The 12,861-nt window shown below is 39.1% G+C and overlaps 1 protein-coding gene across 2 annotated transcripts in view; it reads right to left on the bottom strand.

Annotated features, from left to right (window-relative positions):
* Positions 1 to 442: 442 nt before the first annotated feature.
* Positions 443 to 12,861, bottom strand: part of LOC140935280 (guanine deaminase-like) — a 46,490-nt gene continuing 34,071 nt past the window's right edge. For both annotated transcript variants that reach the window (XM_073384830.1, XM_073384828.1), the window contains exons 4-15: positions 12,194 to 12,281; positions 10,680 to 10,782; positions 9,920 to 9,947; positions 9,287 to 9,394; positions 8,459 to 8,563; positions 7,372 to 7,469; positions 6,492 to 6,559; positions 5,792 to 5,941; positions 4,571 to 4,605; positions 3,171 to 3,254; positions 2,307 to 2,334; positions 443 to 2,092 (exon numbers count right to left, since the gene is read on the bottom strand). In XM_073384830.1, coding sequence (XP_073240931.1) covers positions 2,022 to 2,092; positions 2,307 to 2,334; positions 3,171 to 3,254; positions 4,571 to 4,605; positions 5,792 to 5,941; positions 6,492 to 6,559; positions 7,372 to 7,469; positions 8,459 to 8,563; positions 9,287 to 9,394; positions 9,920 to 9,947; positions 10,680 to 10,782; positions 12,194 to 12,281 — 966 coding nt within the window. In that variant the 3' untranslated portion in view covers positions 443 to 2,021. The remainder of the gene's footprint in view (positions 2,093 to 2,306; positions 2,335 to 3,170; positions 3,255 to 4,570; positions 4,606 to 5,791; positions 5,942 to 6,491; positions 6,560 to 7,371; positions 7,470 to 8,458; positions 8,564 to 9,286; positions 9,395 to 9,919; positions 9,948 to 10,679; positions 10,783 to 12,193; positions 12,282 to 12,861) is intronic.

Below are 12,861 nucleotides of genomic sequence, written 5' to 3'. Positions count from 1 at the left end.
TGTGTGGTTGTTAAAGTGGCAAATTTCTGCCAGCAGGTTCTTAAATCTTGAACAACTTACATGCGGGTTTTTTTTATAGCTTGTTCCAGGCTCCGAGATAGTCGGGTCCGCTATCCCAACTATCTGAGAGCCTAGAACAGGCTAGGGTTTTTACTGTAGTGCAGAGCGACCACCGCCTGTTGCGCTAGATAAATATAAAGTACTAGACTCTGAGTCAAGATTGGCGTCCCTTGGCTCACACCGCCGCTAATCAGTCGCACCAGGAGACTTGCGCTTGCAACACGCCACCGCTTCAGGTCCCTTAAAGATATTAGAGACTTTTAGCATGAAATTTTTCATGGTTAACGGCAAACGGTAAACCTGAGGACGTCACGTGACCTCGGTCTTGCGGTAGCGTTTTCAGTTTGCACATCATCCCAAAATGCTTAAAATGGCTCCAGGAAGCTTCATTCATGCTTTATTGTTGTTTTTTTAAGTCTTTTTCTCCAAATTTCCCGTTGGGTGCCCCTGTAACTTAGCGCAACACAAGAGAACTTTAGGAGTAATTTACTACTGTAATGAAAACTTGAACAAAACAACATAACATGAAGGCACTTTCTGGTCCCTGAAATATATTTCCACCTGTGTCCCGTATCACAAATAACTTAGTGCAACACAATAGAATTAGGGAATATGGCAAATATGCATCTCTCAATCCGTTATTTACAAAGAATTTCTCAGTAATAATAACTTAAACAAAACAACATACCATGCAGGCACTGTGTCGGCTAAGAAGCCTAAAGCATTCAGAATATCACACAATCCTAGGTACGCGATATGTAACTTTGACATTTTGAGATCCAATTTGCTCTGTCACATGCCATTTTGAAACGTGAGTTTAGACCGGAGGGAGTTATGGGTATGCAAAGCTGTGGATCAGTTGCCTCGGAACTAACGAAAAAGAGTGCACACAGATACCGGCTCCCACTGAAAAGCTTGAGTACAAAAAGCCGATATACTCAGGCATAGGCACCATTTCCGAGGTCTGACGCGGGCACTTGAAAGAAAGTAATAACGATTGAAAATCCAGCGCAGCGTAGTTACCTAATGTTAACTGAAAATTGTAAAATCGACGCTGTTATTTTAACACTCTTAACCGACGTTTCGGCAATGCAGCCTTCTTCAGGGTACAAGACTAAATACCGTTAAAAAGTTCCAGCTTTTTAACGGTAATTAGTCTTGCACCCTGAAGCAGGTGTACTGTGAGCAGTGAGCATCATTTTCGGGCACCGCGTCCAGGCATCAAGTCTGAACACAGCCTAAGCCTCGCTAACATGATTCCATTAAATGGAGCCAATAAAGTTCTTCTACGTAAAATGTGCATAATAAATGTTGTAGTTAAAATTTATCTTGTGTTTTTTTGGGTGTGTCTTTTTTTTCAACGGGCGTAATCAAATAAGTTAATTACTAAGTGGAATATTGTACAATTTGGGGGAGTGTTATTTGTTCGCTAAGGTATAGATACCTTATACAGTGGCGTATCCAGGCCTTCAGATAAGGGGGAGGCCTGGTCAACCAGACCCTGAGATAAGTGGCGGGGGCGGGGGGGCGGTCTCAAAATATTTTTCTGCCCTTCGGGCCTCATTTTGCTCTGTTCGAGGCTCCGACGAAACACGAAAATAAAACAGGAAGAAACTGGGAAGAGGAACAGTCTTTTTCCCGCCACCGCCCCCTTTTCCCGGGAGGACCTTAGATAACAATGACCTCAACCAGGTTGGCGTCCAGCGGTTTTAGTGAAAACAAGGGTTTTGTTGGGGGCCTCAGTCTCGCGGGCTCAAAAAACCTGGTCTAGGTCATTGTTATTAAGGATTTTCTCTTTCCCCAGATGACGCGTTCATATTTTCGCGTGCCTTTCACTCAGGCGTCATTCAACTGTCTGAGAGCCTGGAACAGCCTATCCTCAAACGAGTTGTTGTAGACAAAGAACAGGTTAAAATGAGGGAACAACATTACTTTGGAACAATATCTAGTAAATCTTTACGTCACATGGGGACGTCAACACCAGCAACAAGTTCACCCGCTACAAACACTTTCCGTATATTCCGGTCATCGCCTGCAAAAATAATAAAATAAAAACAGTTGCCTACGTGTTGCAGTTATAACAAATAAAAGGGATTTTCAGTTGGTTGCTATTAGCAAGAACCAACGTTCCTCAGTATGAGGACTTTATGTAAATGTAGCTTGTTGATAATAAAGTGTATGAAGGTATGAAAGTAACAACCGAAAACATGGTAAGATTTAAAATACGCAACTTCATTTTAACTTACCTAGCATTAAAAATTTTTGAACTACATCCTGCAGAGAAAAAAAAAACGAAATTTAATACAGCGTTGCGTCCGGTCATCGCAAAGGTCAGGGTAAGATTCCAGGTCAAGCCTGAATTTATTCAGGTTGTTTTTCAACCGCTTACGTTATTTGTGCTACTGCGAAGATCATGTTCTCTTTCATAAATGTACAATACTCTTGTAAAGGCCGTGATACAGACGGCTAACGCGTTTAAAAATAGTTCAGTTCATCTTACAAACTAAAAGAGGGTACTGATCACGCATATGGCAGGCAGCGTGGCCGAGTGGTTAGAGCGCCGGACTTGTTATTCGAAGGCCCCGAGTTCAACTCCCCCTCTGACCGCCAGCTGGATTTGTTCAAGGTAGTCTAGAGTTTAAATCCTCGGCCATGCTTGTAAATAGCTAACTGATTTAATTTGCCTCCCACCCGTTGGGATTCTTAACCCTGTTAAGTTCAATTTGAACTATTTGTTTCATAAATTTGCTCGGCCAAACTAGCATTAGGAATTATTTTTTTAATTATTATACTTCAAACTAGTCGATCAAACTGAATTTGCAACTTAGGCGTTGGCCACTGTAAACTGACCCTTTTTAAGAGCCGACGAGTAGATCGTTAGCCCTTCGTCAGCCAAGAGAATCTGATTCGCTCGGACGAGGGGATTAGCACTCATAGTGCAGAATAAGAGGAGTCTAGAAAGTTGTCGGTATGTCCAAAATGGATAAGGAGAGGAAAATGCAGGTGACAAATTTTTCTAACAAAATTCGAAGAACGGATCGAAGGACGTGTTCATGAATCATGTATTGAGAACAAGGCACCTAGCGTCTTTATAACGTAATGAACCTTACCCTTAAATCATCTGCTTTGAAACAGTCGAAAGGTGAGTCTTTGGTTTCTGCATCAATCAACAACGCGTCAAAGTCTTTACCAACCTGAAAATAAAACAAGTACCGTAAATCCTCTATTAACACCCCCCCCCCCCAACCCCTTGGGGGCTTATTTATTTCAAACACGTTTAAGGGGAGGGGGGGCTTAATAAGAAAGGGGTCTTGTTTCATTTAACGACGTTGGTGGTATCAGTTCTCCATAAAGAACAAAAATGCAAAGTGGAAAAACTCAAGTACAAGAAGTTGGAGGTCATTCAACCGAAAAGCGAATCCGAACTTCCAACACGTGAAGAAAGCATCACAGATGAGTCCAAATTAAGTTTACAGTCGTGATTTATTAATACACTCTATCATTTATTAGTGAAGACTAATGAGGAGGAGGGGGAGGGTTTAACACAGAGGGGGGGGGGGGGGGGCGCTTAATAGTGGATTTACGGTATACATGTATACCACAAAACCTTTCACAAACATGCAGAGAGAATTGTAAAAAGGACCATTATAAAGAGAGCATTTAGGATATTTCATTAAGTATATCTTTGTCTTACAGTTTATTATTACTTTTTTACGTATTACTTTGGGAACTACTATTATTGCACGAGCTGATAAACCATTGCTATGTGCCGCATACTGAATTACATTGTGTTACAGTGTATTTCCTGACTGCATTACTAACATTACTTTGCAATGTATACTGAGTACTTTCACGTATTTGAGACCTTTAGATTCTAAGATGAAGGCAAATAAGAGTACGAGATTTTCTCAATACTAAGCAGTGCTAGTGCGTGAACCAGCGTCATTTTGGCGGGAAAACGTGATAGTCGTCGTCATTCTACTAGGAGTTTTAGCGGAAATGTCGTAGTGCCGATAGTAAGTTATCAAATTTTTGCGATCGGCAAAGGGCTAGCCTGCGTAGCAAGCGTTTCCGTTTAGTTTCGGAGCAAAGAAAGACCGAGGAACGGGATTCTCGGTTTTGGCCGCGCGAGAAATGAAACAAGAGCCAAAAAATGAAAGTTTCTTCCCCACCCCCTCCCCGCTCTTTTACTTGCGCCATTTTTCGCGCGGTCTTTGACTCTCGTTCCTCGTTCTTTGCTCCTAAACCGCACGGAAACGCTTGCTACGCAGGCTAGCAAAGGGCTGAATTCGAAACTCCTTCAATAAAGATAGAAGTGCTCTGAGTTCTGGCTTTTTTGGTGAAACATAAGTACAAATTATGCAGCTTTCCGGGGTGTCTATTTCTTAACAATACGCGAAAAAACTTAATATTGTATTGGTATGGTATTACATTGTTTTGGTTTGGCATCGGCACAGTATTTTCTTGTTATTCTAACAAAATACGTCAAACTTGACATAAAAGTTTTTACCTCAAAGTTTCCTATCTTTTCATCCAGTCCTAGAACTAAACAAAAAAAGAAAAAACCTCAAAACCTTGTTATTGATTTTTTTCTATGGAAGCACAGACGCTGCTGTAGGGTTAATATTTTAGGTTTCGTTTTATTCCTAAACAGGGGAAGGGTGTAATAATAATAATAATAATAATAATAAACACTTCATTTATATAGCGCCATTTCCACTAATGTGCAATGGCGATTTACAAGAAATGTTAAAAATATTACAAATATTGTTCATAAACTACATTACATTGAAGCAATTAACAAACTAATAAATTGATAAAGAAACGCTTTCACTTAAAACGACTAAAATACAGTCGACTCCCGATAACTGGAACCTTCAAGGGAAATCGAAAAAAGTTCGAGTTATCGGGAGTTCGAGTTATTGGGAGCTCGAAGAAAATAGCTGAGAGTAAGGTAAAAAACAGTTTTTACTGCACAGTGAACATTTTAATCACATTCAGTTATAGAAATGTTAAGTGAAAAATGAAAGATACTTCTAGATTATAAATCAGAACGTAACGTAACAAAACATTGCCTAAACAGAGCATACGTTTTACTGTTTTAGAAGTAAAGCTGTTTCATGTTAAATTTGTGACAAACAACGTAAGCCTCTACTTGTAAACTATATGCCTACAACACGTCAATGGGAAATTCAAAATTCAATGTTTCGGACGCCAGTAGACTGTTTTTTCCCGAGTTTTTAAGGGCTCAAAACATAGCTCGAGTTATCGAGGGTAAAATTATATAGAAATGATCTGAAGGGAAACAAAAATTACTTCGAGTTATCGAGGGTTCGCGTTACCAAGGGTAAAATAACAGTAAATGTGTGAGGGAAATCCAGGGGAAATCGATTTTGGTTCGAGTTAGCGCGAGGTTCGAGTTATCGGGAGTCAAAACCCCTTCCTCAAAAGATAAGTCTCTTTAGTTCAGTTTTTCTCAAAATCGTTCGAACTGTCACAAGATCTAATTTCTAGTGGCATATCATTCCACAACTGTGGTGACGTTACTCAAAAAGACCGGGAACCATAGTTGCGCAGATATATATCGGACATCAAGCAGACGACAGCTAGAATGTACCTCGTTACTAGGTCGGACAATTATGAAGCGCCTAATCTATCTAAACATTTAAAGGTGTGTAAGCAATGCCCAAACATGCAGCAGGTATTCCCGGGACCCGGGGGGATAACTTACCCTGACATCCGCCCAGTGTAGCCAGATAAAAAGCTTCTTTAAAGGATAGCGGTGTGTATCCATGGGACTTGTTAAGACTTAGCACGTTAGAAGCCTTGATACAGTCCCGCATAGCAACCAGCATTGATGAAGATTCACCGCCTGATACATCTACAAACAACAACAAAAGCAGGGGGAAATGACGCTGATACCCGGGACCGTTCGTATTTTGAACGAGTTTTTTAGCTCTTTGACGTAACGTGTTAAAATAAATGATTGATTGATTGATTGATTGATTGATTGATTGATTGATTGATTGATTGACCAAAGGCGTAAGGCATGGGGTCCAGATGCGACTCGAGTCCCGACAATTTTTTTTAGCCTTGCTTCGGGATGAAAAATAAAAATAATGATAACCTTTATATAACCTTAGCAGTATTTATGGCACAAAGGCTGGTCGGACAATTAACTAAGACAAAAAGTTCAATTAAAAAAAAAGTGTTCAGAATTCATATTTGTTTCCAGCTGACAGGAAGCAAACCACGTTGGCTTTGCGTTTTCACACTTCTTAACAGCTTTTCACCGATGTACTTGTACACAGGCATCTCTTCGCAAGACCAGGTCAGTAATTGTGGATTTCTACTGATACACAAACTATTGCTGGGTGATCTTTACAGATATAATAACTAAATGGTTACACCACAGCTGTTATACAGTTCACCTGTCCCTAGACCAACTTTCACGTTCTTGTCCAATATGGATCTGACATCAGCAATGCCACTTCTTATACTAAGGCAAGAAAGAAATACAAGCATCAAGCAGTGGCAACGCCTTCAAACTGACAGACCTATTCCATCACGAAACGATTTGCAAACCGTATTTCAATACTTATGTTGCACCTAAGGGAAACCTAATGCAAAATTCCAAGTTCACTATTTTCAAAATGGTAAAGAAAGCCTTCCCTTCCCCACCTTCCCGTAGGAATGTTGTGGCGCTTCTCAAATCGCCTATAGAAGAGCAAAACAAGCCAAGTTTAGTAAGAGTGGGAGGGTGGGGAGAAGGCCAAGATTGTTTTGTTGTCCAAAATACTGCATACCCTATTGAAATTAAAAAAAGTTAAAAAAATAAAAATATAGAGGTAGCACATCCACATAGAGGTTCATTTTCTACCACTCCTGGTCGAACTGGAATATGGAAATTATGGCTTTTGAGGAGAGGGGAAAATCGAAGTAGCCGGAGAAAATGTGTTGGAGCAAGGGAGAGAACCAACAACAGACTCAACCCACACATGGCATCGACGGTGGAATTTGAACTAGCGCCGCATTAGTAAAAGGCAAGTGCTCTCAACTGAACTCGCCATCCCTTGCTCGTAAATTACACGAAAGTGAACCCTATTACGCAAAAGCGTCTCAACATATTTGTCCCTGACTTATCTATCGCCACATGTATATTGGCCCTTGATGACTTTTATAATTCTTTAATTCTCTGCAAAGTGTATCCATGACTTAATAGCACATTTTCACTGCGTCATTTCCAATTAATTGTAAGCAGACAATAATCCGATTTTTAAAAATGCTTCAATAAGAGAAGCATGCACTCACTTGAAGTTGGATGTTGGACAATGTGCAACAGCTGAACACCTTTCTGACAAAAGGTTAAGTTCCTCATCAGAACCGTGGCAGCAATGAGCCATGTACGTCTTTAAAAAAAAAAAAACAAGTACTCTTAATCAGAGATGGGAGAAAATACTGTACTCAGACAGTGGTAGATCCAGGGGGTATTCAACAAAGGTTAAAACCTGGGGAGGCTTGGCCCCATGTCCGATCCCTTACCCTTTTATATACCATTTTTGAAGGAAAGGTAACCCTTTCGTATACCTTATATTGATAAATAGAACCCCTTTCACTTTTCCCTTTTAACTCTGCATTCCTTTTAACTGCTGTAAATGTACTGTCTATAAAGTATGAATAAATAATAGAACCAGAACATTTTCTTGACTTTCTCACAGCCATAGAATGTGTCTTGTAGTCCTCCTTTTGGCCCTTTTATGGGCCAAAATGACAGATTTCCCTACCCTTTCCTTTCATATACCTTCACTAATCTGAAAAAGGTACCCCTCCGTATAGACCATTATAGGAAGTACCACCCTCCCCCCCTTGACAGTCTATCTAGAACTGAAGTTAAGAGAGGCCTGCTCATCCAGACTTTGAGATAAGAGAGGAAGACTGCTGTGAAAAATAATTTTTCTTGGCCCTGCTGCCCTAGCTTGTGAACAGCAGACGCATTTCCAGTCGTCGCTTCTCTCGACGACCGGACATGCGTCTGCTGTTTGCAGGCTATGCTAGCCTTGTTTTTGGTCTACAAATACAGGGAGCAGGGTGTTGGTCCATCTACATTAGCCTTCAGAACAACTGTATTTTTTCACATTTTTAAGCCAGGCGAAGGCAAGCGTGAAGCGAGTGAGCAGTGCCAGACATGTGCATCTGGTGTTCCTCGTTCGCTTCACTCATGTGAAAAATGCAAAAAAATAATGCCTGTTCTGCAGGCTAATCTAAATCCACCAAGGCCAGAGAACAGTGCCACAATCTCAGACCCACCATGACCTAAGCCTGCAGAACGCAAGCACCATGTCAAGAAGATGACGAAGAAGTAATGAAAAAAAAAAAACATTCATGCCTGAATACTAACCTTGTTGTTTAGCAAGTTATGTTTATCATAAACTGCAGTATAGCTGCAACCTGGATAGTCCTTTTCAACCAGGGCTATTTCATTCTTTGATTCATTCAAATGACTCTAAAATACAAAATTGTGGTAATCAAAGTAATAATGTTGAAACTGCACTTTCACATAACATTTTGCTGAAAACAGGGGATGGGAAGCACAGAGGTAGCCAAATTTATGCTATCTTATAGAGATGGGTGAGGAGGGTAAACTGTATTTTCTTGGGTAAGTAACAATGCTCTAATAAGCACCCACCTTCTAGGCCATAATATCAAAAAGCACCCCCCCTTCAAATAAGTGTACCCTCCCGTCCCCCTCACCATTTTAAATAGTAAGGATACAAGGGGAATGCAAAGATGTGCATATCATTGATGAGGATAATAGGAGTCGGGAATGGTACCTCAAAAAAATGTGGGTCTTGGAAAATTTTGGCAGGATCTCGAAATCTCGGAAGCGTTCTTGACAAGTCTTGAAGTCTCATTTTTTCATGGTTGTTTTTTTTTTTTTTGAGTCTCAAAACTTTTCACCAAAGAGTCTCGGGCTTGGATTTCTAACTAGGATCTCAGCATCTCGGCAAGTCTTGGATTTTACCATTTGCCACCCATGATAATCTCAAGGATGATAAAATAATCAATATAGGCAAGTTGCTCTAAGCTTCTATTTCAAAGCCAGGCTAAGTGTGATATTTGCCATTGATATAATCTTACTTTTCAGAAGGCAATTAGCAGTTCTTGAGAGGTCAAGAGGCATAAAGCCTCTCTTTAGTCTAATAACATTTTGTTTTAGAAAATGTACCTGTATGGGAACATCATACTTCTTAGCTATGTGTCCTAACTTCTTCAGCAGATGTGAGGTGCATGACAGAACAAACCTTGGAGTAACCACTGGTGTGATGAGAGGATTCTGCCCAAAAAAAAGAGAAACAACCACAATTTGAACCCACGAATCAAGCCAAACAATGTACATAGATTGAAATATTGTTCCACATGAGTGGGTGTATGGTCCTGAATATTTACAACTGTTGTTGATAGTGACTGACTTAATTTTGACAACCTGTGTGGTGGTGATAGTCACAACCAAAGTAAGTTTTGTATCACTATTGAATGGTATTTAACTCTGGCTATATTGACTTGATTGGTTTTGAAATTATTGGTCATTAGTCAGTTAAGCCAAGATGTTATTGGCTGCAGTGTTTCAAATGCAATAAATGGAAATCATCAAGACAGACAAAAGTATATATTCAACAAAAGCTGATGGAATAGTCACTTCTCCTAGTCTAAACTATGTACTTCTTGTTTTATTAACTAAGTATCCAACTGCACTTTTTTAAAGTCATGCGGTTGAGATTTTTCTAATCCTATTACTTTTCTTTCATAGATTTGCTCAATTAAGGCAAACTTTACTTGCCAATTTACTGATCAGTAGTACCTTAAGTTCCAGTACATGCTTGACAAACCTGTCAAAAGTAACAAAAAGATTGCACTGCATATGGATTACATGAAAGTTTTAAGTCTAACTGGCAAAAACTACATACAGTTGTATATAAATAGCCTACATTCAAGGAATGCAATAATATTATTGCAAAGATGGATGCTGCGATAAAATTTTGTCTCATGTGGAAATCATATTTTCAAAAAAAACAATTTGGTGAACAATACAAATGAATCCTCCACAGTGAATCAAAACATGGTGAGTCAGCAGATTAACCAAATTTGCACCCCCTTTAATATTAAAATAAAATAATAATTAATACTCCTTTAAAATAATTACCAACCAAACCCATGAATGACCACACCACTACAGTCTGCACCCCCGACCGTATACTCTTAAATATGGACAGGGGTGTGAGTTCTTTGATGTCCTGTTTATGCAGATATGCAGTCAATTCGAGATGTGCCCTCCTAATCTCCACTAACACAAAGCTCTCTTGCAGCAAAATACTCCCAGTTCATGTTTAGCTCTGTTAACAGTTCTCACAACATGCATGTTAAAAACTGGGTGGTGGCCATAGGTTTGACAAATGAACATGAGGACAGGGATGCCTAACTATTCACAGATGTCTGCAGGGCAGAGGCAGCACATTTCATCAAGTGACGGTCCAGCCAGGAAATCAAACCTTGGCCTACTGTTTCAAACTCTGGTATGCGATCAGTTGAGCTAACCAGGTAGTAGTAAACTTTGATCATACCTTTCTGCATCTTTTATAGACTGTTCTGTTTCTTCAATGTAGTAGTCAGGACTGTTTCTATCCATGCACACTTTGCCTATATAGCAGCGCTGACCAAGTTCAGCTGGAAGAGAGAAAAGGACAGTGTTTACACGCTGAAAAATTGGTTCTATTCTTAGTTAGACATTTACAGTCAGACTACAGCAAAAAACCTGTCACTGAGAACCTACAGGTTCTTACATAAATGGCAATTTATTAGTTCAGATTTAGGCTATTTAGGTTCTGAAATAGGTTCTTATTTTCTGAAGAAAAAATACAATGCAGCTAAGAGTATTAAGTAGTATATTCAGCTTATTCCTTATAAAATCTGCTACCGAATACATTTCAGTTGGAGTGATAATTAAGGCACCTGACATGTCTCCAATAAGGATCCTGAATGTTGACTTACCTTACTTGCCCAATTGCTCAGAATTTTTACTATAGATTTTAGAAAATAAGAACCCATTTTAAATTTTAGGCTAAACAGGTTTTTGTATGGAGGGGACCTAACTGGCAAATTTTAGCCTAACAGGTTCTTAAAAACTAAGTTCTTAGCCGGGGATTTTTAATGTACCTAAATTCCACAAATCGTGATCAATACCAAAAAAATTGGTAAGGTACTTGAATAATTTATGTTTTTCTTTTATTTCTGTCAAATTTCCTAAAAGTACACAACCTTGGGACCAGAAAAAGTGTTTTATGAGAGCTGTCCTCTTGCAGCAGATGTCTGTTGGTGGAGATTCTACTGTCTATACACTGTATGTATGCATTCAAAGCAATATTTGACTGGATATACTAAAATGATGTTGACTGTTCAGGCACTCTAATGGCCTGAATTAAGCATAAAAGAGGTTTGAGGCTCAAACTGTGATTTTATGATTGTCTCTGAATATCTTTCTTGTTTGTTAGAATTTTTTTCTACAATATGACCCTCTATCAATAAAGCCTTGGTCATTTTTCCTACTCAACATAATATAATACCAGAAAGCAAAACTTCCTTGTTGATACACATAGGCACCCCTCTCCTTTCTCATTTTGGTCACAACTGGTGCTGAGGACTAGCCCTGGAGAAAGTACCCACTTTGACACACTGTGCTGAGAATTGTGTTGGGGTGCCAAAAAGAATCAAATCAAGATTGCTGGGTATGACTACCTGTAAGTTCTTTTTGTGAGTATGGAAAAATATACAGTCAACTCTCTCTAAGATGGACACCTTTGGGACCGGTACTAAGCGTCCATCTTAGAGAGGTGTCCGTGTTATAAAGAGTCAAATAAAAGGAGTACAGAAAGGCAGGGACCAACTCTAAGTGTCTATTTTACAGAGGTGTCCATCTTATAGAGGTGTCCGTTAAGAAAGAGTCGACTGTATCCCTCTTAATTCTGCTGTGAATATTATTTAATAAGAATGTCATCTCCCCATGAGCCATACCATACGCAGTGTTAACTCTCCACTTTTATAACAAATAAACAATACATAATAAACTTGCTTCACTTACCAACAATATCACAAAGAATCTCTGAAGCTTCATAATGAATGGTTGCAAAATATGATGCAGTTGTTGTGCCATTCTTTAGGAGTCTTCTCTACAAAAAATCACAAAAATTAAATTACTGCAAATTTTGATGAGACACACTAACCCCAAGAAGGTTCTTAATATGCCCTATGAAAAGATAGTATCATGGGGCAAAATAATAAAAAATTATTATAGAAATATTTTTTGTTTCTTTTTAGATTAGACATGGTACAGCATGCAGGTGAATAGTACAGTCGACTCCTGATAATTTGAACCTTCAAGGGAAATAGAAGAAAGTTCGAGTTATCGGGAGCTTGAAGAAAATAGCTGGGAATAAGGTAAAAAACAGTTTTACTGCAGAGGGAACATTTTAATCACACTCAATTGTAGAAATGTTAAGTGAAAATTCAAAGATACTTCTAGATTATAAATCAGAACGTAACGTAACAAAACATTGCAAAAGTTGAGCATGAGTGTTACTGCTTTGAGAAGTAAAGCTGCGTCACATTAGATTTGTGACAAACAAATTAGCCTCCACTAGTAAACTATACTCCTACAACACATCAATGCCATGGGAAATTCAAAATTCAATGTTTTTGATGCCAGTAGACTGATTTTTTCTTCCAGACTTTTTAAGGACTCAAAACATG

This window comes from Porites lutea, chromosome 4, assembly GCF_958299795.1.
Source record: "Porites lutea chromosome 4, jaPorLute2.1, whole genome shotgun sequence".
NCBI classification, from domain to species: domain Eukaryota; kingdom Metazoa; phylum Cnidaria; class Anthozoa; order Scleractinia; family Poritidae; genus Porites; species Porites lutea.
This window is presented reverse-complemented; position numbering and strand designations above follow the sequence as displayed.